We start from the raw sequence: 26,046 nt of genomic DNA, 5'->3' as shown, positions 1-26,046 counted from the left end.
ATAGTTCAAGAATGCAGATCACTCGCAATTTATCTTTGTCACCCGCAGTTGGAATAAGGGGAGGGGGGAAGACAATTTTGTCATGGAAGCAGAAGATGCTATCTCAGTGAAGTTTTCTTATGGAGCAAATGTTAAGGGAAAGATGGTTGTGTCAGACACAGTAGCTGCAAACTCGGTTTTTTTGGTTGGTTTTTTTTTTTGTCAGTGGAATAGCAAATATGTAAGAAAATCCAGTGCTGAAAGTTCTCATCCTTCCTGTCAGTTTCAGTCTTGTAAGTAGATGTGAATGGTTTACATTGATACCAGAAATGGATAAACTTGCCTTCTTCAGCATCATTTCTTCACTATAATTGTATCTTTGAAAGAGAAGTCTGGATTTTGTGCCTTTCTGGCCTTAGTCAAGTGTGAGTTTCCACAGCTCTTTTGACATACCACAGTATTAAAGCACCAAACTTCTGTCCTCTGGAGGAAAAACCAGAGTGAAAGAAAGACTTTCTGTTTGTGCTGGATATGAAAATTCTCAATAGTTTCATCATCAAGTGGTTGCTAGTAGAAGCATTTCATAATAGGCCTAAGTATTGCTGTGTCAACAGTTCCAGGCTGCTTTTGAATTCCTTTGTCATGAGTAGTTCCCAAGGTGTCAGTAAGCTTCCTAGGAAAGACATGACCATATTTTGTATTTAGTTCTCTGAACCAAAAATGTGCAGATTTATTGGAGGAGATGAGCTTCATAAAAATTTTGCAGGAATAAACCAGTCTTGCTACTTCTAAAAGTGACTTTTACAATGGTTTCAAATATTGCTCCATCCCTGGAGTTCCTGTACTGATTCATATTGCAACTGCGTTCTTCCTGTCTTTGTGCACTTGCTTTGCTCTTCAGTGAGGGAAGAAGTGATGACATCTCTAATCTGTTGAAGCTTAGGCAAACCTAAGTGATTTGTCTTTTAACACTCTTCAATGTCCTTCCCAGAGATTATTGCTCATCTTACAGAAAGGCATGCTTTCTTTAATATGTTTAGTGATTTAAATGTAAAGGTTAAGTCAGCTGTCCTCCTTCAGAAGCTTTGTAAAAGTACTCCCAAAACAAACATCTGAAGAAGAGCATGTGCACTGAATTGCACAAGACTGTTTTGCCTCAAAAACTGTAGGGATATAAATCAACTTTTACTGGTCAAATGTTTCAATTTGGAACATAAGCACTAGACTATGATGCTCTAGATGCTCTAGAACAGCTGCAGCTGTTCCTCTAGGGTTTTGCAGTATTTTTGGACTGAAGGCAATCTGAAGATGTGAGTACTTGAATTGCCTAAGTCGCTTTACTCCTTGACGTTTCCACACCTTACCATGTCTAAAATTTTGAAGCATTCAAATCACAGAGGCAATCAATACCTGGTTGTGTTCATGGCGATGGAATGTTTGCACAGGTAGTTCATAATGTCTGTGTGTTACAGAGACGATGTCTGAAAAGACATGGAATGTGTTTGAGAATAGGTTTTTAGTATCTGACAAGCCCTCTTGTTTCTTTTACGTAAATCAAGGACAAATCAAATAGCTAATTAATCCCATACATACTCTGGTCTTACAGCAATGCCAGCTCTGAGGTCTGTCTTGTCCTTTTGTTCATAAATTCGCTTCAGATTTTGTGATATGTTCTTTTTGGGCAAAGTAGGTAGTTGTGAAAAGTTTGTCTTCTCTTTCTTCAGGTACAAATAACTTGTAGAGAACTCAGAAAAGGCATGTACAACTTTTTGTTCTTGCTATTACTAGTTAATTATAAAGTAATCTCCTTGGTATCTCCCATAAAACAGTTGTACAGGGAATCTATTTGGATTACAAAAACTTATGGTAATAACCTACAATCTAACAGATTCCTGGGCTTAGTGTGCCAGTAAATGAAGGATGGTGGTAAATCTGTGGTGTATGGAGTGATGTTCTTAAGGCTAAAGCATTGTGTATGACTGAAGCATTGTGTTCTTGTGGCTAAAGCATCTTTATGTTCAGCATTGCACATATACTTCAAGGGCACTGCAGTGGTTTGGTTTTAGTTTGAGTGGAAAAGGATTTCTATCCTGGAAGGTTCCAAAGTGAGAAAGCTAAGAACAATCTTGATTTTTTGTAAGAAATTTTAGTGCTGAGACCCTGTAAAATTTTTATTCAGGCCTTCAAGGATTTTTAGTAATGTATGAAAAGCTTCTTCCTTTTCATACAATAAAGCATCATCTTAAAAAAACAAGTAGCCTGATAATTGCTTCATTCGAAGGACATTGTGATTAAAGCAGCCTCCCGTGTTTGTCTTGTTCTGTGCAAATTAAGGTTGCGTATTGGGATCAAATGTAAATGGGAGACTTTCTGTTTGGTCATTTGGATTGTGGGAAGCGTCATGTATCTCATATTTCACCAGCTTCCCATGTAAAGGAAATAACTAATTGAGACTATAATTCTATTTCTTTTGTAAATAGAAGAATAAGTCTGTGTGCACATTGTGGCCTCTCTTGCCCCATTATGGTTGTGTTTAGCAGCCTAGTCTTTTACCAAAATGAACTCATCTTTTTAAGGAAGAACCTTTATTTGCTAGTTAGTCTCTTAATGCTTTAATTGCTCTTTTAGCAGACCATGCTTGGAGTAAAATGAATGTGCACTTTTTTTTAATAGCTTATCATTATACTGGTTGAATGCAATTCACGAGCATTGTGTGATGTGTGGCTTTAAAATCATGTATTGAGGAGTCCAGGTACTCATCAGTAGTTCTGCTGTTAATTTGTCCTTTAGTTCCTTCTGGATGTTTGGTGCTGTAAACATAATAGAGCCTTTTCTGGGCGTCAGACATGTAAAACTTTTTGCAGTGCTTGCTAGAGCATGGATCTTGGCTAATTCGAGGTCACGGTGTATGTCTGGGAAAGTCTGAGACATGCTCTAATAACACCTGTTTGCATGTCCAGAATATACTCAGTAGCTATCCAGTGACAAGAGCTGAAAAAGCAGTGCTAAAGATGTTTTCACAGAAGTACCAACGCCACCTTTGTTCATCGTAGGTCACTCCCTAGAGAGCTGACAGGGTTATCAGAGACAACTTGAATCTGCAGTTTATATCTGTGACTGCAATGGTCACTGGCTACAGCTAAGTCCATCAAAATGGACCTTGTTCATTGAGGGCGTTAAGGTCTACTTAACAGTTGCAAATAAGTGTCGTGGAATGCCTCTGGGTAGCCTGGAAACCTCAGTCCTTTTTTACCTTGAAATTACTGCCCAGTGCAGTTGTCAGGAAATGTAGACTTCATCATCTAGAGAAACTTGAGTCTTGGGGCTTGCAGAGATAAGACTTAAAGGAAACAAAATTATTTTGCAAATTACAGCCATCCCTATGGGTACTTTTTTAATCTGGAGAGCTTTACTTGTCATAGGTTTACCCAAGAAATTATTTAGCTGCTGAAAGTTTTCAGTTAATATGCTTTACTTCTTAAATAGACTAAAAGTGCCTGCAGATGGATAAAGCATTTGGTTGGCAAATAAGAGTTGGTTACGGCACGGCATTTCAGTACATCTGGCACTCAGGCAGTACACTGCTCTGTATATTCTTGCTTTACAGACTGTATTTTGACTTGTCTCCAGATGTATGTTATGAGGTCATGAGACAAACTGTAACTTTCCCAAGAATTCTTCTGACCTCAGTAGCAATTCAGCAATAAGGATTGCTGGACACGCCACCTTAGAAAAAAACTGGTGTGAAATTGGGATCTTTTGTTGCTTGGTGACCTCTCCTCCCATAGACAGGCTGGACATCTGTCCAAGAAATTTCAAACTAATTTAGGTAAGGGAGATATTTTAATGCAATTATTTTTCTTCACAGGAGTCTGTAACAGACTACACTACACCTTCTTCTCATCCTAACACAGTGGCTACTAGCAGTACAAAAATGGAGGAGACTTTGGTGACGAACGTAAGTCTATTGCAGTGATGATCTTGACTTTGAAGACAAGAAAATATTTTCACCCTTCTTTAAAGCACAAAATAGCGCCTTCAGTAAACAAGTCACTAGAGTTTCTTTCATGTTAACTAGCTGTGCTTTATTCGGTAATCTTACTCTGAAGGATTAGTATCTCTTCTGGAATTCTTCAGGTGTTTTCTCCTCTTTTGAACAACCACAATGAGCTAAAGAGCACAGAAAGTGGAGCAGATATTCTAGGGACATTCTAAAACATCAAAGATAGACCTAACGAGGGAGTGTGCTCTTAGCAGCAGTTAGGACTTGAACTTGATACCAGTAGCAAAGCTCTGTAGTTGAGTTTGAAGAAGGACTTTTACAAACAAAGCAATTTTAAAAGAGCCTAAGATCACAGCAACTGCATGTAAAGAGAGCAGCTTAATGGTTTCTGAAATCAGATGGCAGACTTTCAGTTGTTCAGTTGCTACTGAGATGTTTGCAGTACTCATCCTGACTATGTGCTTGGAGTAGGGATTGAGAGGACCAGCTGGGTTGTGAATTGTGAAATCAAGTTTGTCTTGAGTGTGTTGGGATGTCGGGGAACTTGGACCTTGTGATTTTTGTTGTTTGAGTAGCAGAAATAGCTCAGAGTTGAGCCACTTGTTGATTGGGGGAAGAATCATACTGCAGGATTCCAGTTTTTCATGACGATGACTTGTGAATTCTATCTAAGAAACACTTTCTGGCTTATTGCAGCATCCTTTAATGCAGTTCTGAAGCAATACTGGTCAAACTTACTGTTCTGTATTTTCTGGTGGTGTTGTGGCTTGTTCCTTTGGTGGTTACTACTGAAGACTGAATTGTTAGTGTATGCTCCCTTGTGGTGTGCTGGAGTTGGATTTCCAACACAGGAATTAAGGGCTTCTTGTCACAAAGGGTTTGTGCTATCACCTGCTTCAAAGCTTCAGTATCTGTGTCTTTTGGATTAGCCTTATCTCATCCAGTGGAAGACTGATAGCTGTGCTCTGAATGGAGAAGGAAAGGACTAGAAATAAGAGACTTGGCCACTGCAGTATTTTTGATACATTTTATTTAAAACTTCTAGGAAATCCATCAGTGTTTTCTTAGGTAAAGATAGCAGTAGCATTATATCAACTTTATTTCCTTACGTTTCACATCTGTCATCCTTTGAAAGAGAAGATAAGAGAATTCAATTATTGGATGACAAATCTGTTTTGGTTTGGTTCACGATGCTGTGACTGTGGAGGTTTATAGCTTCCTCTTTTCAGTAAGTGCATCTCAGAACTAAAGGTTATGAAGCCCCATGTACTATATTGGTACAAAAAAAGGGGAGAAACTTGGCTTGGGAAGAAATTTTGCCTGTCAGTAAACTGAAATGGTACTTGAAAGTAAATCCCAAAGCAGAAAATTGGTATTTGTTTATGCGGAAGACATGGACATATTAGAACCTTAGTCTTCAACCTCTTAAAGAGAGGATGAGAAGCATCTCAGCACCTACTGAATGACCTTTCCCCACCTACCAAATTTTCACCTTACTTTATCAAAAACTCCCTGCCAGATGCTCAAGCCTTGAAGAAATTGTAGCTCACTTAATAAAGCTTGAGCTTTGCTTTTCTGGGGCTTTTGTAGTAGACATAGTTAGAATGTGATGTGTGTTGCCTGCCTTTCAGGTGCCCCTGCCCCACACCCTTCCCCTCCCTAGGAGGGAGACTCTACAACAGAGCTCCAGCCTAACTCCAGTTTCTCCCGCTACCGTCGACCTCACCCTCAAGGTATGTACCACATCCCTCTAAGGGTCGTTTTCTTGCATGCAGGGGAAAAAGTTAATGGAGAACTTGCTGGTGAACCTTTTTTTTAGAGCCTTCCTTTGTTTCCTCTGCTGAACTGCTTTTGCATATAAACGGATGGCTGAAACACAAGACTCTATCAAAGGATGCATTGAAATTACAAGTCTCTAACCCCGTTTTGCATTAACACTTGGCATCTCAACCAATCTTGGCTCCCATTGCCCTGAAAAAAAAAAACCTAGCATTTTAGCATTGTACCATAGCATTCATGACCAACCATCAGAAGCTGAGGTTTTTTGAGAGTTTAGCTTCAAGTGAGTTGCCTGGTCTGGTATTAAAGGCTGTAAGGAGTTGCTTGGTAAGCTGAGCTTGATTTCTTAGCTGTAGGATTTTGGTGCAGTGATAATGTGGTTTTGAGTTGGATGGCTAAAGTTCTAAATAATGAAAACATAGGTGGAGTGTTGGTTTCTAGGAAAGGCAGTTTGGCCAGCTAGTGTTTGGTTGTGTTACAAACGTTCTGTTGTTTTCTGCTCTCCAGTGTAGAGCAAGTCTGTTGAATATTTTTAATTGTGTTTTCCCATATTGTTGGGGTTTTGACTGTGTGCATTATATAACTTACTAACATGGAGTTGGGCTCTAGCTTTGCTACTGCATCTTCAGAATTTTTTGGTCTTTTCTTTTTTTGGTGTCCTAGACCTGCTTTGTTATTGTAGGTGACTGAACCAGTAGAAATATTGTTGCTGCTTTTGTTATTAGGGAAAAGTGGTGTTTTAATTCAGTTTCTCTAATTTTTTTGAAAGAATGAATGAAACTAGGGATTGGATGCAGAACTAACATTTGGAGAAATTTCTTTCTCAATCCCAGTGAGACTTGGGTCTCACTGGCATGGTTTGACAACTGCTTGTTCATGTTTTGTACAGATGATAGTTATTCATGATCTTTTGTTGAATCTTTGCTTTTCTTTTAACACTTTATTTCCTCCCACCCAAAAAAAGTAATATCACTTTAAAACAGTAGACAAGCAAAAATGGGGAAAGGGCTGGAGAGGGACAAGTAATTGAACTGAAGTCTGGTTTTCTTTTGCATTTTTTATGGGATAAGTTACCATAATACAAATTTCTGGTGCCTGAAAGCGTTCTTCTAAAATAGCATTCTGTTTAGCAGTAGGATATCTGATTTATATATAACATAGGTAGGAATGTTGCTGTAGCATGATGCTGCATAGAATGTGACACTGCTCACTTTCAAAGCAAATTGCAGGGTTTGTATCATTCATCCTGCAGTTTCTTTTCCTGCTTTCTGATGCTAGTATTTGATTGCTTTCTCAGTGAATGATAGATCTTGGATGCGTGCTAACAGATTATGTCAAAGATCTGTGTTTTGAGGCTATGTTGAAGAATGTTGACCAAAATCTTATTGGAAAAGCATTTTGGGGCAGCTTTGTCCCTGATTTCTTATTCCAGCCCCTGGAAGGCAACAAGCTTGTTTTGAAGCACTCGCTGAGACTATCACTTTCACAAAAGGCCTTCTGGTCCAGACAGAGCAGAGCTGCTCTTCATCATCCTCTTCAGTATAATCCTTGCTTGCTTCGTTTAAAGCATGCTTTTGCAGCAGCAGAAAGGAAATTGTTTCCATCCTTGTCTTCAAATAACAGAATCTCCAGGCACTACCTCCATAAAAAAAGAAAACAATCCATGCATCTCCTCTGTCCTTATCCCCTGTCACAGAAAGCTGTCTGTGAGGAAACTCATCAGGGAAGCTCAGCCACAATTCCTCCCACAACTTGACCTCATTCTGCCAGAGTGTGGGTATAAGGTGCTCGTATGGGAAGGCTTGTTGAGTCTCTTCTTTCCTTGGAGTAAATTTGCTAAAGACACCTTTACTAAGACACACATTCTCTTGGGGACTTGGCGGTAAGGAGCTGAGCAGAGGAAGGTCCAAAGCAATCGTAAGCTGAGCTGCCTGGCCCTCTTCAGTGTTCCAAAGTTGTATCTAAAATTCCTGTATAGGCATTGTGTCTAGAATCTGACTTGTTTCAACTTTTTCTGGACACTGAATAGTACAGTTAACTAGTTTGACGTAGTTAAGGACATACACACTGGTATTCATCCTCACTTAAGTTTTTGTGTAATACTTATGGGAACATTATAGCAATGCGAAGGCACCAGTGGGTCAAGGATGAAAAGAAGCCTCAAGCAACAATGATCTCCAACTTGTGCTTTACTTTTCCCATAACTAAGCAAGCAGGGAAATTACAGTGCTTTTCCTAGCCTTACTTAATGTAAAGCCTCTTACTCTTTCATATGTGGTCTGTAGATGGTGCTGCATCGGCACGCTTAGAGTACCAAATCTCTTCTGCATCTTTTTTCTGCCTTACGAAACTAGAGATTGTCGAGGACCTGTCTGAAAGCAAAGCTGTTAGAGAGTCTAGGACACTGTTTTATACTCATTATTGCAAACTGGAAAATGGAAGACAAAATGCAATATGTAGGCTCTAGTTTTTGCTATCATGTTTCTCCAGGATGTTGTGAAACTCATTGAGTGTAGTAGAAACGTCTATACCTTCCCTATTCACACATTCACTTTCTCTTAATACCAATGCAGTACAAGGCCATTACCCTGTCTTACTAGAGCCTTTGATGTTCAGACTTACCTGTACTCTACCTTAAGAAATATCTTTTCCAGCAGAGGAACAATTAATTTTGAAGTTTGTTGTTTCTGCAAGAATCAGAACTAATGTGGAGGAAAGTGTTGTAGAGGAGAAACTGATTGCTGAGGAAGATGGTCTCAAAAATGAGAATAGATGACTTTCCTCCATACAATCTACTGCGTAATAAGGTTTCACCTCCTCACCCTTTATTCTCTTGAGGAATACAGAAGTCCACTTTTCCCATGGATGTTGTTGATCACCAGTTACCCACTTCTTTCAGTGTTGCTTTGCTTTTTTTATCGCTTCTGAAGCGTCTAGACAAATAACCTAGTCATGTTTGGTCTGTTCAGTCTCTAAACCTATTATGTTTTATGCAATTTAGGCAAAGTATGACTTCCAGAAACTGCAAGTCCCAGTTAGGGGGCTCTGCTGATCCAGACAGTGAGGTCAGATTTGTTTGTGTGTATATTTTTGCCCCTTTACACTTGGTCTTGAGAATTTGCAGTCCACCACATGAGCAATTTCAGCCTGTGACATCCAACTCTGCTAGAAAAATCTTTCTTTCAACTGGGGACAGCTGAAGGTTGTAGAGAAGTATGTGGACTGTGTTTAAACCTTTAAATTAGTGAGTATAGTCTGAACATTAGTATTTATTTTTCAGTACTCCCTCATGTCTCAGTTCAGATTTGGCATTGTGTGTCTAAGGTAGCAATAATTCAGTTGTCATTGGCTGCACTAAAACAATCGTTCTTTCCACTTTTGGAAGATGATTGTGTATGAAATACTTAAGTTTCCTCTTCCTTGCTGAGCAAGACTTAAACACATTATTATTATAGAAATAGAGGAGCATGAAGCATTTTTAGCGTTAATATGCACACAAGGAGTGTGCACAAGTTGTATCAGCTCATTCCTTCTTGAGCAGTGCTTACTTTGGAAGTCTAAACTTGACTGCTCTCCTGTTTGCTGAAGTGTGCATTAGATATTTTTGGTGATCACTCAAAGTGGATGATTCACCAAGAAAGCAAGGGGCTATTTCATTTAAGTGGTCCAAACAATTTGTAAGTAAAGGACTTCACAGAAATATTTAGAGGGTGTTTTTCTTTTGCTCTTCATGTGAGACAAAGCTAAGCCAAATTAGTGTGAGCGAATTCTCTTTTGAGCATTGAATGTTAAGGTGATGAACTGTGCACGTGTGCAGTTGGAACACATACCAAGCTCCAACTTAAGGCTGTATGCTTTTTGCATGAGCAGAGTTGCACGATTATGGCGACTTCTATTATGAAAGAGGCTCGCATGAAGCCTGAATTGCCTTTTAAATTAAAAAGAACTGTTAAAAAGAGGAAGACTATTTGACCAGTTGAAGCTTCCTAATAGATAAGGAAATTTGTTTTCTTTTAAATAGATGGAGTCTGCACGCAAAGCATGGGAGAATTCCCCAAACATGGGGGAGAAGAGTTCACCCGTGACCTCGGCAGCATCTCCCATCACTGGTGGCAGCGGCGGTAGCAGCAGCAGCAGCAGCGCTGGGCCAAGCACTGGTACTTACAGCTCTTTCTCTAGTGCATCAATGCCTCCTATTCCTGTGGCCTCAGTTACACCAACAACTTCACTATCAGGTACCAGATGTCAAGATTGTAGCATCCTCTTGTACTGATCCTGGGTTATGCTTTTCAAGACTTCAGATTCCCTTTGGAGTTGTTTAGTGCAAAGCTAACAGAAGTTTCATGCAAGTATGAAATGTTGGATCTGAACAGCAGCTTCCCAAATATTTTTTTAATGAAAAAGATACTTCATTTGTTTTACTTCAGTCAACTGAAAATAATATTAAGACATCATATCTCTACCTATGCTATTTATATGGAATTAAGATAAAAGCTAAACTACTCTTGGCTGCTTCTTGGTTGCATTTTGTTCAGAGAAAGGAAGGCAAGCAAGTAGATTTTTGAGTAGGTGGTACTTCTGATGTCCAGCTAATTGCAGTCTTACTTTTCATTTGTGCTCTTGCTTTTGGAATCAAAGCTTTGAGAGCTCATAGCAAAACCCCTTAGCAGTAGACAGAGCAAATGTCCAGCTGCTCTTTACAAGCAATGCTGATTTCCACCTTGGTTCTTAGCAGCAAATAAAATATGTATCTAGCTAAATTGTCCCACCTTGTAATATTAGAAGGCATGCCTAAATCTCAGTGCTTGAAAATTACCTTTCTTTGGAGTCTGGCTCTCAACTATCAGAGGCACTAGATGTTGCAGTATTTTCTTGCAAAACTAACCAAGATGTCTACTTCAGTGTTTTTACATACTCCTGTACCTGAAGGGAGATTTATTATGGTTGCAGTGCTTTGTGTAGTGAACTTGACAGGATTATCCTCCCTGTCCATCTTAGGTTGATTGAAACAGCTGCATTAGGTTTCAGTGTTCTTTACTGGTTGTAGTTGTGCTTGGATAGCAGTCCTAAAACTTTCACCACTGAAAGATGAAGCTTCGAAATATCTTCAGCTTGTTTATATCACTTGCTCTTCTCCTAGGAGCTGGAACATACACAACCTCTTCACTGAGTACGAAGACTGCGAGCACCTCAGACCCTCCTAATATATGTAAAGTGAAGCCACAGCAGTTGCAGACAAGCAGCCTAGCATCTGCCAGTCACTTTTCCCAGCTGAGCTGCATGCCATCCCTCATTGCCCAGCAACAGCAAAGTCCCCAGGTCTATGTGTCTCAATCTGCAGCAGGTAATAGTGTTTGTGGTTGAGAAGTCACATGTCTACTTTTTTGTAGTTCTGAAGCTGGAGAGTTGAATTCAGTTCTGGATTTATCTGAAGTAAAGACAGAATGATGGAGAGCATTCTGTAAGCAAATATTCACTAATTGTGTCTTACTCTAAATATGCAAGTTTCTGGCAGTGTAAAACTGATGCTGTATTGTTAGCTTGTTGAGGAGAATAAGTTTGTATGTTCTGATATACTGCTTTTCTGCCACAGGATTGTACATGAGTACTTAAGACAAGAATGACTTAGTCTCAGCTTCTTTCTTAAAGTGCTGCAAAGGTTTAGCACCACTGCATTTCCTTTAAAGAAAACCCCACATGTAGTTAACCTAAATTACTTGACAGTATGGCATGTTCTTCCCATTCCTTTACCCAAGCACCTCTTTTGGCCAGAATCTGTGGTCCCCCCAGATTTGGATGGGACTGAAGATGCATATGCAAAGTTGGGGGTTGCTGGGGGTGAATTGGAAAAGGTCTGAAAGCTGGTTAGGCACCCAGCTTTGCAGTTCTGTTTCTTCTCCCAGTCTCTCTGCTAGTTGTCACACTGAGAAGCACTAACAGTGACAGTATCTATAACTCATGATGAAAACTTTTCTAGCAGGGGGATGTTTGGAATCGGGTACTAACTGTATTGCTCTTCCTGAGGTACTGCAGCTCAAATCCCAGCGTTTTATATGGATACAAGTCATCTATTCAACACCCAACATGCGCGGTTGGCACCACCTTCTCTGGCTCAGCAGCAAGGCTTTCAGCCAGGCCTTTCTCAGGTATTTGGGGCTTGGTTTTGGTTTTTTTTTTTTCCCTTCCTGTCCATATTGCCTTTAAAATTCTACTAATGAGCTAATGAGGGAAGGAGAGAGTGGGACTAAAGGCTCTGCAAAGATGAGGTCATGCATGCCCTTGCCATTTCATTCAGGTGCATGCAGATGATGTTTGATCTCTGTTGTTCCTGAGAATTGTTTGTCATGAAAGTTGAGAGAATAGGCTTTCACTCACAAAGATACTTCATGTAAAAGTACGTATTCACAGCAGGTGTTTACGTGACCTTTTTGGTGCAGGCTTATTCAACTTTAGTAATCCAAAATTTTGTGCAGTAATTTTGTATGGAAATGTAACTGATTCACTTAGTTTCTGCTGGGTTATTTGCAAGGAAAAATGTAAAATTCAAGTAGAGAATAATTTTCTGAATGAGCGCAATACCAGCTCTGCATGCAGCCTTAGGAGTTGACATTTCTTGGTTACTTTTATGTTACACAAATCTTGGGACATGTTTAACTAACTTTCCTATGTGACTTTTATCCTTGGATATTTAATGATTTCTTTTTTTATGCAGCCTGCTTCAGTTCAGCAAATCCCCATCCCCATCTATGCACCTCTGCAAGGACAACATCAAGCTCAGCTGAGTTTAGGAGCAGCACCAGCTGTTTCACAAGCCCAGGAGTTGTTCAACTCCTCCTTACAACCTTATAGGTAGGTAGCACATGCAAATTTCTTTGGGTTTTGAGTGGCAGAATGTGTAGAACTTGTTTGCCTTCAGACAAGTTCTGTGCTCAATAGCTACCTCATCTTTCTGTCTTCCCCAAAATGTCTTTCATCTGTCTGGCTGGCTGAGAAGTCTCTGCAGATTGTCTGGCCAGTCTGCATGCACAGATGTAGCTGCAAAATTTTGGGTTCAAAAATTATGTATGATGTCTTCAGAAAACCAGGCTGAAAACATCAGTCTTTTGTAGTAAGAAAACAGAAAAAGAGAAGTCTGTCCCTTTTAATTCAGTAACTTGTGCTTGTTATTTGCTAATCAAACCAACATTAGGAGTCTTGAAACACTTAAATACTATTTTGAACCCCACAGGTGATAGGGGATAGCAGACTATGATTTGGAACAAATGTTTTCTGTTGACTGCAAAAGATAATAGGAAGACTAGTATGTCTCGTGGCATTGACAGCTAAACAAATTTCCCGTTAGCCTTTGCAAAGCTTCCTTGCTATCAGTTCTAGTCAAGACTGATTCACAGTGGTATAATTCAGCCAAAATTTGATAGTTTCACTTTGAGAAAGTTTCTTTGGAAATTTAATTAGAGGGGTTTGCATATGCTGTAGAAAAACCTATTTGTTGCAATACAGAAGGCTGAAGCCACAGAAGGTTTAACTGACTGCATGTGTATCCTGACTTTGTGCTTGGCTGACTTTGGACTAAATATTGCTTGTCCTGCCACAGTTGACAAAAATTGTTGCGAACAGTTGGCTAGTTGCAGAAACACAATCAGAATGGCATGTGGTCCAGATTAAATAAGTGCTTCTGGCTAATTTGATCATGCACAAACCCAGTATTAATGGACTTTTGGACTGTGCTTTTTGTAAGAGTATGAAGGCTTTCCCATGTCTTAAGAGGTGCAGAGGAGGACAAGCTTTGAGATATACAGTTTACTGCTTAAAAAAAATCCCCACATCAAAATAGCTCATGAAAATGTCTTTGGCTGCACTGAAGACAGTCCTCTGCATACGTTCTGGAAAAGTTTCTCCAGTGCCCGGAGTGCAGCTATAAGGATGTTTTACAGTCAAGGAAAGGTACAATACAGACTTAACCAGTTAACCTGGATGTTCTGTCAGGCACATAGGTGGCCACTATGCTAACAGATTAGTGGGGCCAGTGCTATGCTGGTACATAATGACCAAATGATAAAATGGAAAGTGTTTACATCAAAAACTCTCCTCTGAGCTGAGAAGCTTTGAGAGGGGCATTTATTTAAAAACTCTGATTCTTCAGCCTGAATGTGGCACTTCAGCAGTCTCTTAATGGAAGTGTTTAGATAAATACTTCTGGTGGATTACATCAACCTGTCTGTGCTGCTTTGCTGGTTTTAGTCTTTTGTTTTTAAGCAAACTTCAGCCTCCCAGTGCTGGTAACAGGGAAATTTAGTATCTAGTTAAAATTAAAGGCTGTGGTTTCTGTGTTACTGTTTTGAAGCCAAGTAATACGAAGAGTTAGACTGTGGAGATATGCAAAGTCAAGAGAACAAAGCAGTTCACTTTTATGACTTAAGTGGCACTGTACATATGCTTCCCCACCATCCTATCTTACAGCACAGGAATTAAAAACTAGTGGCTTCTGTATGTGAAATTATGCAAAAACTGTTTTAGCACAGATCTCTGAGTAGTGAAGTGTACTCTGAATACAATGCCTAGTTGTGTTATTCTGGGACCTTCAGCAGCCTCTATTATTTTGTTCTGTGCAGAGTAAATAGAACAATCTAACCTTTCCGAGGTGAAAATCTGTTCAGCAGAGCTAAGGATTCTATTTCCATTTAAGGAATATAACCTGTGCTCTTAATTTGTAGTATCTCCTGATTGAGCTTTATCTGCATGTTTATAATGCTTCAATCTCTTGCAGATCCCAGCAAGCTTTTATGCAAAGTGGTTTGTCTCAGCCATCACCAGTCGTTCTGTCTGGTACAGCCTTACACAACTTCCCAGCAGTGCAACACCAGGAGCTTGCTAAGGCACAGTCAAGCCTGGCATTTCAGCAGACTTCTAATACACAACCTATTCCTATCTTGTATGAACATCAGCTTAGCCAAGCTTCAGGACTGGGAGGCTCTCAGCTTATTGATACACACATCCTCCAGGTAGGAAGTGCTCCAAAATGCGAAACTTCTGTACAGGTTTGATACAGAGAATTCAGTTATAGGTCAAGTAATGCTTAGCTTCGGATAAGCCCACCTCAGGGATAATCACATGATAGTTAAGGTGTATGGAAACTAAAGACTCTTGGAAGAGAATGTTATTTTGATTTTGTAAAGATAGATTAGTGTAATCTGTGAACTGAAGATTATTTCCCAAAGTACAGGGTTCCTGGCTCTTCTATCACTAATTGGAGTTTCAGGTTTAATTTCTGTTGTGATAGGTGATAGAGGGCTGCTCTGCTGCTTGCAGAGCTTCATCACAAGCTGAAACTTTCAAGTTGTCAGCTTCTTAACTGTGCTAGTTAAAGTACAGAATGATGTGCCATGCTGTCTCTGAACTGCTCTCCTCTAAGTGTTCTTCATGTAATCATGTCTTTCACACCTCCTAGGCCAGAGCTACGCTCACCCAGGCTTCAAATCTGTACTCTGGTCAAGTTCAACAGCCTGGCCAGAGCAATTTCTACAACACTGCACAGTCTCCCAGTGCTCTCCAGCAGGTAAACTATGGCATGGTAAATTTCCTAAATTGCATTTTTCTTCAAAAGCATGTTGTTGTTGATGTTGGTTTTCTGTGTGGAGTGAGAGCCGAGAAAATCTTTAATTACCGTGAAAGGCAGGAATTAAAAATCAATAGCAAAGGAGAGCTAATGAAAAAAACTGGGTTACAGAGGAGTTGGATGGCTTACAGGCTCATGCTGATCATTTGTGTCTGGTATCCTTCTCTTAAATAGTTCATTTTCCAGTGATAGGCAAACATTTAGTTGGCACGGTGATGTTGCTCATGGACTGCAGCATGTGGTGCCTTTGTGGGAGCAATTATCAGTTAGTGATGGTGGAGAGACAAACTCCAGCTGCTTGGTGCAGCCTGATTCTTAGCACCAAGTCTCACTGAGGTAAAACCTCAGAGCTGCTACAAATGTCAGTGAATCAAATATGTAGAAAACAAGTGAGAAGTCAGCAGATAGATGATCAGACATACAAAGAAGAAACTAAGTCAGTAACCTTTGTCAGGAGTTTGTAAATTAACTGCAGAAACGTTAAGGGTTTTGAGTTCTTTTGTGAAAGATGTATGTATTTGCTATGTGTGAGCATTCTGTCATATTTACAGGATGCTCTCTAGCTTGTTTTCATCTTCTGGTTACATTTTTTAATTCTTTTTAAGTGTCTTTAAAAAAAAAGCTTGTGGTAGTCTAGTTTATTATAATAGACTCGTTCATAAACATGGAAAGTTACCAAGACTAATAGCTAGAAGAGTCTTTAAAAATTGGATCCTATCTATTGAGAATCTAGTATAAAGTTTTAAGGAAGGGTTAGTGTTTATAATGCATTCAAGCTTGGCTGCCTCAGTACTTTTAATCTGTTAACCCTTCAGAGCAGAACCACAGTGAGTCTCACATCTAGAGAGCAGATTGTTCTTCTCGTCACATTGAGAATATGATTTTGCAGGTTGTCGATCGATGGTGAAAGTAGGAAGTGCAGCAGTCAGGTCACTCCTGTGGTATTTTCACATTTAGCACTACCACTCTGTGGTGCTTTCAGCCCACAGCACTCCCTCTTAATCCAAACAAAAGACAAGTCACAACTAAGGGGAATTGGAAGCTCAGAAATGCTGACACGTGGGACCCAAATGCCATTAGAACTGCTTATAAGGGCAGGCTAAAAGATAAAGTCAATTACTTGCTGGCAGCGCTGTGGGTAAATGTATGAACTTATTAAGCCATCTGCTTTGAATATAGGTGAAAAATCATAGAGCTAGTAAAGAAAGCCAAATAACAGCTCTTGTGTGTTACTGGTGTTCTTGTTGACATTTTCCAGGTGACAGTACCTTTGCCAGGATCACAGATTTCTTTGCCCAACTTTGGATCCACAGCACAGCCACTAATTGCCCTACCCCAATCTTTACAACCGCCACTACAGCACACGCCACCACAAGCACAGGCTCAGAATCTAAGCAGGCCTGCACAAGTAACCCAGACTTTCAGAGGATTAATCCCAGCAGGAACTCAACACAGCATGATAGCTGCAACTGGAAAGGTAACCATATTGGTAGATCTACAGTACAAATATTATCCCCAAGCACAGATGTATGCTTTTCTCTGGAGGCAGCATGGCAAGACATGTTAACTCTTGCATCTAAAACCCTGCTTTGACTTCAAAAGGTAGGGAGGGAAAGATCAAGTTTGAGTCGCTCAACAAAGTATATGGTCATTTTTGCACCATACAGTTTTCTAGCTTCATAGGATCTGGCCAAACCTTTTCACCTTGGCAGTTTTTATGAGCCCATCTTCCAAGCAGCAACTGTTTCTTGCCACACTAGAGAGACACTGGAAAACAATCGCTTATTTCTACAAGAAATGAGGAAGAGCAGCAATGGGTTTGTGGCATTAGGTGACTTTCAGCCTCATTTGAAGGGTTCTATCCTGTTCCTGCTAACAAAAGTCAGCATAAAACATCCACACACTTTTGAACTCATTTGTTGTTGCTGTTATGCTTCATGGCAGCGTGTGGAAAGATAGTTCCAAAGGCTAATTCATGTATGGAGTATATCTGCAAAGTAACATGCAAGATTCATTGCTCCAATTAGATTGTGGTTGAGATTTTTTTAGTGTGAATGACAGCTCCATTTTTTGCTGTGCTTTTGGAGATTTTTGTAGAACTGGATTATTCTGTGGCATTTTTCACTTCAGCATTTTTCAGGATTTGAATATGTTCACCTGCTACCTGAGATGGCAAAGGGAATTTCAACCCTGAAACATTTTTTTTAAGGGCTAAATATGTGGAATGTCCCAAATCCCCTTTCATTATGCAGGGAGATAAGTTAGAAAGCCAGTACCATTGTTGGAAGTGCCAAATAGTGCAGGAAAATTGTACACTGTGGTGCTGGGATTGTCCTTAAGAAGCCGTTTTGCAGTCTGGCTTTCACCTCCTCTTACGTGACTATTTTCATTGAGAAAAGGATGAGGTAAGCTAACAGTTACTTCATAAATTTCCATTTTTTCCTTTTAATTAGAATTAACACAGCAATTGTATTTTTTCAGATATCAGAAATGGATCTGAAGGCTTTTGGAGGTGGCATTGATGTTAAACCTGGGACGCCACCAGTTACTGGTAGAAGTACTACTCCAACCTCCAGTCCCTTCCGGTAAATCTCTTAAGCTCAAAATTCCTTGAGATCCAAGTTAGAAATTGTACCTAGTTACTCATGAGCAGCCAGTTCTGAAAGGTGTGAGGTGAGAAGCTACCGATATAAAATACAATGCTTAAATCTTAGCTTAAAAGCAGCATTCCAGTAGGTCATCAGATGTGCTGGCCTTGGCTGCAAGCATGTAGCTCTGAAGTAAAACATGTAAAGTTTTCTTTCTGATTAAACAAAACTTCAAGTCACCTAAAGTGACCTGGGGCTGTACCAGGAAAGCACAGAAGTGCCAGGAAAGATGTACTTTGGGATAAAACTCAAATTAAGACAGTTGATCTTAATTGAGGTGCTCAAAGTGAAAGAACTGGAAGGCTTGCACCACAGTTGTGACAGCATTTCTGTTGGAGAGCTAAGAATTGTTGCAATATCTGTAAGCTTTGTGCAAGTGAAAACAGTAACCATTTGCTTGGTTGACAGAGTCAGTAAAATCTAGCTCATGCTCAATGCATATATGTCTTAGAGATTTGACATGAGCTGTCTTCTCTAGCAACCAAAGTAGGGCTTATAAGCTTTTGTTCTGAAGTGTAGAGATACTGGGAAGATGAACAGAGGCATAATAGATCTGAAGAGTTCAAAGTGAAAACTAAACAGAATTGTTTAAGCTTACAAAATGTTGGTTTGTATTGAGTTTAGCTGGCTTCTTTGTCACTGGTGCCCTGCTGCTCGTTTTACATTGTGTATCACCCACGCACTCTGCGGGAGAACTCTGTAAATCAAGCCCTGTTCTCTAAAAAAGGCTGGTGACTCTTTTTCTCTGAGGGCTGTTTGGTACCCTTCCTCCATATAATCTTTCAGGCTTCATTTAATTCATGGTGATTCAACACCTCTTAAATTTTAGTGGAGGGTCATGTTCTTAGCCAAATAAAACAGGGTGAGAGCATTTTCTGTGAATTCTTGAAAACTGTTCAAGTGCATTTTGAAGCACATGACAGAGTGGAAGCAGCTGCACATGGCAGCTTCTGCTGTGTGTGCTTAATGCCTGTTGTAACAGGCTCAGGGCTTGACATGATGGAGCAAACAGCGTAAAGAGTAGGACTGCATGTAGGATAGCAGGGATGAGAAGGGGAACATACTTGTAACATTTGTATTTGTTACTAGTATTTTTGAGAAAGATCTTTCATGCATACTTCACCCTGAAATCTTTCCATATCCTGAATATTTCTGATTATGGTTTCTCTTTGTATTCTTCAGTTCTGAGTTGGTTTGTTTTCAGCTGATGGTAGATACAAAGGAGTGTCTGGTACCAGCTTCTCTAAAATAATGTTACTTTTTTGCTCTGCAATGCTGATTTTTTTAGTCAAGTTGTAACAAGGCAGAAACATCTTCTGAATGAGAGCAGTGTGATTCTAACTGCTGCTCTTTTCTTTAGGGCCAGTTCTACAAGTCCTAACAATCAGTCCAATAAAATGAACAGCATTGTCTACCAGAAGCAGTTTCAGTCAGCAGCTGCCGCTGTGAGAATGACGCAGCCCTTTCCTGCACAGTTTGCTCCACAGGTAGGTGACTGGTGGCTTCCTACAAACAAATCTGTTTCTCTGTGTCACTTTGAGGCTAACTTAGCTGTGTTTCCTCAGGGTTGGTCATGGGGAGACGAAAATTGGAATCCTTAAAATGAAATGGCGTGAGAAAACTGGTTTCGAGATCAGAACCAAACCGCTCTCTGATCTTGCTAACCAGCAGTGCAGATTCTGTGGTGTGCTCAATTTTGAGTTCTGTGCATGCTGAGGAGTTTTAATACAAGTTGTGAATGATGGAGGACAGATGGTTGTTCTGCTGGCTTCCTCATGCAGCTGTAATGCACCTCATCCTGCAAATCCAGGTCATTTGTTTGGGGAAGGAGAGAAGCTTCATGTCTCAGAAGGGTCCCAGTGCATATTTTACCTGTTTAAAACAAATCAGATTTACGGCGGTTTGTCTGAGATGCAGCTCTGGAGTATTGGAAGAGCAGTTGAGGTTGGAAAAGATCTCTGGGGGTCATACAGCCCGTACAAAGCAGGGCTGATGGCAAAGGGGTTGATTTGCCTCTGGCAATCCAGGGAGCACAGTAGTAGCCAGGCTGCTAGGGAGATAGAGCCTGTATAAAAATGAAGGATGTTTCTGTCTGTCTTTTAGCATTTGGAGTGTTTGTGATTGCAGGACTTCAGATTGTATTTTTGGATTGCCACTAGCAGAAACCATCCAGCCTCTCCAGGGCTGCCTTTCACTAGTGGCTCCTCCACAGCCTTGCGTGGCTCTTCTCCCTTACTACGTGCTGCTTTTAAAGTTGTTGCTACTACTTCCAGGCACAGCAGCACTACAGGGCTCGTTTTTTTCTGTAGTTCAAGCATGGCCTCTCTCAACATAAAAGCCTGTTTTCTCGACATCAGTTTCAGAGCAGAGCAGCAACTTTTCCCCCTTGAAGCTGACGCCAACATGCAGTCTGGTTGGCAATTTTCTAATTGCAAAATGTCTCTTTTTTGTTGTTGTTTTTCCCCCCCTTAGATCCTCTCTCAGCCTAACCTGCTCCCTCCATTGGTAAGAGCCCCATATACTAACACCTTCCCAGCGCCTGTTCAGAGGCTGCCAATAGTACTGCATAGTCAGATGCCGTCTCAGATGACCACAGGCCTTATGAGCCACCCTCGTTTACCGCATGTGGCCAGAGGTCTCTGTGGATCAGTATCTGGAGCCAGAGGCAATCAGGCCCAGGCTGCGATGAAGGCTGAACGAGACGTGAAGGTTAGTATTTGAACAGCAGCGCTGTTAACACCAGTTCAGTCTTGACAGCTCGTAGGGCAGGAGTGTATCTGCAGATCATGTCTTAAATAAAATGCCTCTGGACCCCAAGCTGGTAGCTGGGCCTTTAACAGCTGAGCACGGACCTTCTCTGAGCCTTCTCTGGTTTATTTTACAAATCATTTAGTATAAAGTTGTTCTTATTAGAAAGGTTCCTGTCAAGTGGTCTTGTGGTCACCAGTTGTGAAGCTGCTGCTACTGTCAAAGGCAACCTGACAACTAGGTTTTAAGAGCCTGGATGTTTTTTCAAGTGAGTGGTGAAGCTTTAGAGATCTGGCTGTTAGCTGTTGTTTCACATCTGTCTCCCCAGCTCTGAGCAGCAGTACAAGCCCTCCTGTTCCAGCAGCCTTGCTCCTTGGTGATGCTGGGGATTAATTTCCTTAGTGGTTTCAGATGCTTGTGATTAATTCTCTGAGGTAGAATGCAGTAACAGGGTATATGCCACAGAAGAGATAGCTGTGTTTCAGTAGCAGGTGATGAGAGTCACCTAACTTGTTGAAGCACTTTGGGACCCTTCAGGTTGATGTAAACTCTTCTTACCAAGGCAGGGCTGCAGTATGAGGCATCTGTGTAGGGACACCATTGTACACTGAGCCTGTTGTCTGCAGAAAAAGGAGCTTGTATGAATTAGGTGATACTAAGGAACACCTTCGTCTGCTGCATTTGTTGTAACCTCATGTACTGAAGTGTAAACACAGAAGAGTCTGGTTTTCCTGGTTATGTCTGGTTGTAGAATTGATTACCCCTTAATTTGAGGTATTTGGTTTTCTGCCGTCAGTCTGTGCTGACTGTAGACTGTGCTGACTGTTGCCAGGTGATGCTTAGTTCATTGTCATGACTCTGTATCACGGATTGAATCTAGCCTGTCACAGCAAGTACTAGCCCTGGTTTTCCTAATCTCCCTGCAAACACTGTTGAGAAGAATGTGAGTTCCTCTGTCACACTTAGTTACTTGTGATCCAGCCTTCTAGCCTTAATCTCAGGGGATGGCTGAAATCTATGCAAAAGATTTCAGATGTCCATCTGGCTCCAGGAAAATAGGACTGTTGCTACAGTCCTGCACATCAGAGCACAGGTTTGTTTTCTGTTGCTGGTTGAATTACTTAGAGAAACTACACAGTATTAAAGCCAAGAACTCTTGTTCCAGGCTTTTGCTGTTTTGTTCCCCCTGTTGTGTGTTATCCCTCATCCCCTTCCCTTCTACCCTCTCCCCTCCCCCCTTTTTCTCCAGAAATGCATATAATACTTGAGAGGTGCACGGAGGCTCAGTGTCTGCGTTGTAGTCGGAGTTCCTGTATTAGATATGCCATTTTTAAGAAGACATTAGACTGCTTTGGGCTTAACTATGCAACTTCTGCAAGATTGAACTCTGACTGCACCTCCTGCTGTGCCCAAGTCTGGGCAGGAAGGTCGGCTGCTTGGGCTGAAGCTTTGCTGACAGCCTGAAACTGCCACTGAAACGTGGCATCACGAGGGCTGGATTTCACGGGTGCGAGTCAGGCCACGGGTAGGGTTCAGAGAGAGCTTTGAAGGAAGCCAGGCAGTAGTTTTGTGCTTCCTGGAATGGGAAGCAAGTAAGGCTGCAGCTTCCATAGAGCGCAGCAGTGAAGCTCTTTCATCTGCATCCCCACTGCAGATGCTGAAGTCTGTGTCCGGAACACCATGGGGTGGAAAAATTTGGATGCTCAGCCTAGATACAGCCCCTGCACTCAAGTCCAGACCATGGGGCAGGAGAAGTGATGACTGGCATGACCCTCGGTGCTGAGGGTAGTGTCAGTGCTGGGGCAGCACCCAGGCACTCATGTGCCTCCTGGGCATGTCTGATTTGTACTGAGGGAAGCTCCAGTTTGAGCCTACTGTAGATGGTTTTTATCCTTTTAAAGCGCCCATAACAAGATATTAGATAATGCTTCAAACTGCTGTCCTTGATCCTCTTTCCTGGGTTGAGGATTAGGGAGAGCGAGGGGAGCCTGCATGTGACATTATGCTACTAATGAGATGAGTGCCCAGATGTGGTGACACCTGGGAAGCAACTTGGATGGACCGTGCCATTCTAGGAAAGTCTGCCCACTGCAGTCAGCCCTTCCTCTTTCATTTAGGGCATACTGTTGTGAAGTCACTCTCATTCTAATGCCCTCTCTTCAGTTAAACATATTATCTCCCTTTCTTAAGGCAAAGCAGAGAGCAGAGGTACTTCAGTCCACCCAGAGATTCTTTTCTGAGCAGCAGCAGCAGCAGAGCAAACCCGTGGGAGGCAAAGCGCAGAAGGTGGAGGAGAACGGGGGCAAACCCAGTGAGGCCATTGCTGACTCTGCAGGAGTGTGCCAGGACAAACCCGAGGAGAAGCCTTCCCCGGCGCCTGCTGCCGCAACGAAACCCGTTAGAACTGGACCAATCAAACCTCAGGCAATCAAAACCGAAGAAACTAAATCTTAGAGGCTGTGTTCCCTGGAGGTGGGGGAGGGCGAGTGAGACGACAGCAGCATGAATTTGCAGCCCAAAGGGTGAGATGAGTCTCCTCTCCCTGCGGGGCTCTGAACAGCGTAAAGGGTCACAGAAGCTGTCAGCAGCTCGGGGTGCAAACTGCTGTGCATCCAGCTGAGCTGCTGGGCTCTTTGGGCTTGTATCTTCTCTTAACAGCATGAAGGCTGCTTTTGGTGTGTGCGCGTGTTTTGGCTTGCACACCTGTATGCTTCCCAAAGTGAAATCATTGAGAAATAGCAATGGCAGGGGCAGAAGGTGGTCAGGGAGGCATGTTCCTAGCTGACAAGATGAAATACTCTTCTTCAGGCTCTGATATTTGGCTGCTATTGATCTTTTTATAAACCCACAAGTATGAGAACACACAACTACAAAGATGGTGCTGGGCCAAGTAATGTGTGTTCAGTTTTTTAGCAGCTTCAGAAGCATCTTGTGATAACCAGAGGGATTCACACGGCTGGCAGAACCGCAGCCTCCGTGTGACACCAAATGTGACAGAGTAACTCTGAAGATGTTACATTTCCCTCTGAGGGCAGTGCTTTGCTGGCTGCTGCTTCTTGGATGACAATATCCTGTATTTAAATCACCATATGAAAATGCTCCTTGGCCTCCTGCGCTCTCTACACCTGCTCCCCCTTCCCCCCTCCCTGAGTCGTTCACCTCTGGAGTTCAAAGGTTTGTTGCATCAATAGTCAGATTTGTTCTGTTCACCTCTTTACAGCTGTCTTTATATGATGTGAGTGATCTTTAAACGGTTGCCAGCTTCTATCTGTATCCAGCAGCGAGCACTTAACAGCTGTGCCACGAGAATAAAAGAAAACCTTACCAGGTTACAGAGAGTTTTACAAACAGGAGCATTCTTTATAATCTCAGAGCTGCGTCGCACCACCTTCTTGCCCACAGTGTGCTGGAAAGTAGAATTAAGTCAAATAAATGCCTTTTTACTTGTATCCTCTAGTATTCTAGCTGTAGGACAGTACTGTATGATACTTCTGTGAATGTAAGATATCCTGTACCTGCTTATGATATGTAGTAGTGACTGTGCTATACTGGAGCTGTTTTTAATAATGTTATTCTAGAGATTTTTTTTTTTTCCAGACAATGATTGAAAGAAAAAAAAAAAAGAAAACAAAAGCTAATAAAAAGCACCAGGTACCACATCAGTAGCAGAATTTGCTGTTTTTTTCTGGGAGTGTTGGTTTTTTTTACCTTTTTTTGGAAGGAAGAGTGAGTTGAAAGTCTAATGTGTATAATTTTGTTCAAATGACTGCAGAAGCTGGACAGGCTGTTGCTGCTATTGATGCCTAGTGGATCGCTATTGGTTATCTTTTTATATAAATATATATATAATTTGAATTTTTGGAAACTTTAGCTGTGATGTCAACTTTGGAAAACAACAAAAAACAAACCATAAAAGTATCCCACTTGTAGTGTGAGTTGGCATTGTACAGAAATTAACAGCCATATTGGTCTAGAAATGTTAAACTTGATTTTTTTTTCCATTTGTACAGGGGTAAGGCACTGTATGAAATATGTACGGTCTTATTTACATGGGTTTGATTACAGAAACTAATAAAGTATTCTCTAAATAAAGCAACCCGGGTGATCTGGTGATTAGTGCAGCGCTGCAGAGGAGAGCGAGAGCACCCGCACGGCATGTGAGCAGGGCCTCGGGCAGCTCGGGCAAACGAACTTAGAAAGGGAAAAAAGAAGGTGGGAAGCAGCTTGTTTTTGTTTCCCCCACCAGTTTTGTTCTTGTTCTCCAGAGAAAGTGTCGCAGGACGTGGCTTCCATCAGCTCCAGGAGGACCCCACTGCTTGCCCCCTCACCAGATGCTCCATCTGCAGAGGCTCGTGCTCAGCTGCCCAGAGGAGGAGGAGACCCTGATGGACCCACCTGCTTACTCTCCTTGTAGCCGGTGGGTGACTGCAGGTCCCGGCAGCACCGGGCTGTTCAGGGATGTGGAGGAGTGAGCCTCGCTGTGAGCCTTCCCATGGACAAAGGAGGCTTCCTTCTCTCCTGCTCCCTCCCCAGCTTGCTCCAAGCAACACCCTCACATGTTCACATCACAGGTACTGATTCACACCCTTCAACACGAGGCAGAACAAAGGGACAGGTGTCCTCTGGCCGCTTAGTTGGGGGGTAAAGGCATCCCTGGCTCCCTGAGGGATGATGAAGAGGCAGGAACCTGTCAGCTACCACAGGGAACTTGGTTACATAAGCACCAGAAACCTCATGTTTGGTCTGGGAAGCAACCTCTGGTTTTGGAGGAAGTGCTGGCTGGTATTGCACCTCCGAGGGATACAAACAAAGGAAAGCCCATGGGGGTGTCAGGGTGGCTCTGGGAGTTCTGCAGCCTTCCCTGCAGCAGAAGGTGCTGCAGCCAGCCCTGCAGTGGGGACAGCAGCAGTGGTCTGGGGGCACTAGAGGAGAAGGAGTCAGTTCTTTGGAGGGGAGTAAAAGGTGCTGTAATCCCCAAAGGGAGTGACAGGCGGAAGTCACCTCCTGTAGGTAACACCACAGGTCAGACACCTGTTTTCTTACAGGAGCCACACAAGCTCAGTGACAGCAAACATGAGGAAAGGAGGATGGAGGTAGGGAACTGTGTGAACGTAGACACGGGATTGGTCTGTGAATGTGCTCTGAAAGAGCTGCCTTCAGTGGTGATGGAGTTGTGCTGGTGGTGCCATGGTTTGAGGTGGTCTGGTTCAACTTAGGACACCCCAAAACGGGAAATAATTGACTAGGGTATTCTGGTTTTAAGGATTAATCTC

General features: G+C 41.8%; 1 protein-coding gene across 13 annotated transcripts in view; it reads left to right on the top strand.

The window, feature by feature from the left end:
- Positions 1-25,467, top strand: part of PRRC2C (proline rich coiled-coil 2C) — a 73,209-nt gene extending 47,742 nt beyond the window's left edge. For 3 of the 13 annotated variants that reach the window (XM_062003758.1, XM_062003764.1, XM_062003756.1), the window contains exons 23-34: positions 3,848-3,937; positions 5,614-5,715; positions 9,783-9,996; positions 10,902-11,105; positions 11,786-11,907; positions 12,474-12,610; positions 14,529-14,763; positions 15,210-15,332; positions 16,636-16,854; positions 17,859-17,962; positions 19,386-19,512; positions 22,964-24,865. In XM_062003758.1, coding sequence (XP_061859742.1) covers positions 3,848-3,937; positions 5,614-5,715; positions 9,783-9,996; positions 10,902-11,105; positions 11,786-11,907; positions 12,474-12,610; positions 14,529-14,763; positions 15,210-15,332; positions 16,636-16,854; positions 17,859-17,962; positions 19,386-19,512; positions 22,964-23,227 — 1,941 coding nt within the window. In that variant the 3' untranslated portion in view covers positions 23,228-24,865. Of the gene's footprint in view, positions 1-3,847; positions 3,938-5,613; positions 5,716-9,782; positions 9,997-10,901; positions 11,106-11,785; positions 11,908-12,473; positions 12,611-14,528; positions 14,764-15,209; positions 15,333-16,635; positions 16,855-17,858; positions 17,963-19,385; positions 19,513-20,497; positions 20,735-22,963; positions 24,866-25,038 lie in introns of those variants that run through there. The other 10 variants (XM_062003770.1, XM_062003762.1, XM_062003763.1 and 7 more) reach the window with 10 other exon arrangements.
- The last annotated feature ends 579 nt before the right edge of the window (positions 25,468-26,046 follow it).

This window comes from Colius striatus, chromosome 10 (assembly GCF_028858725.1).
Source record: "Colius striatus isolate bColStr4 chromosome 10, bColStr4.1.hap1, whole genome shotgun sequence".
Taxonomy (NCBI): Eukaryota; Metazoa; Chordata; class Aves; order Coliiformes; family Coliidae; genus Colius; species Colius striatus.
This window is presented reverse-complemented; position numbering and strand designations above follow the sequence as displayed.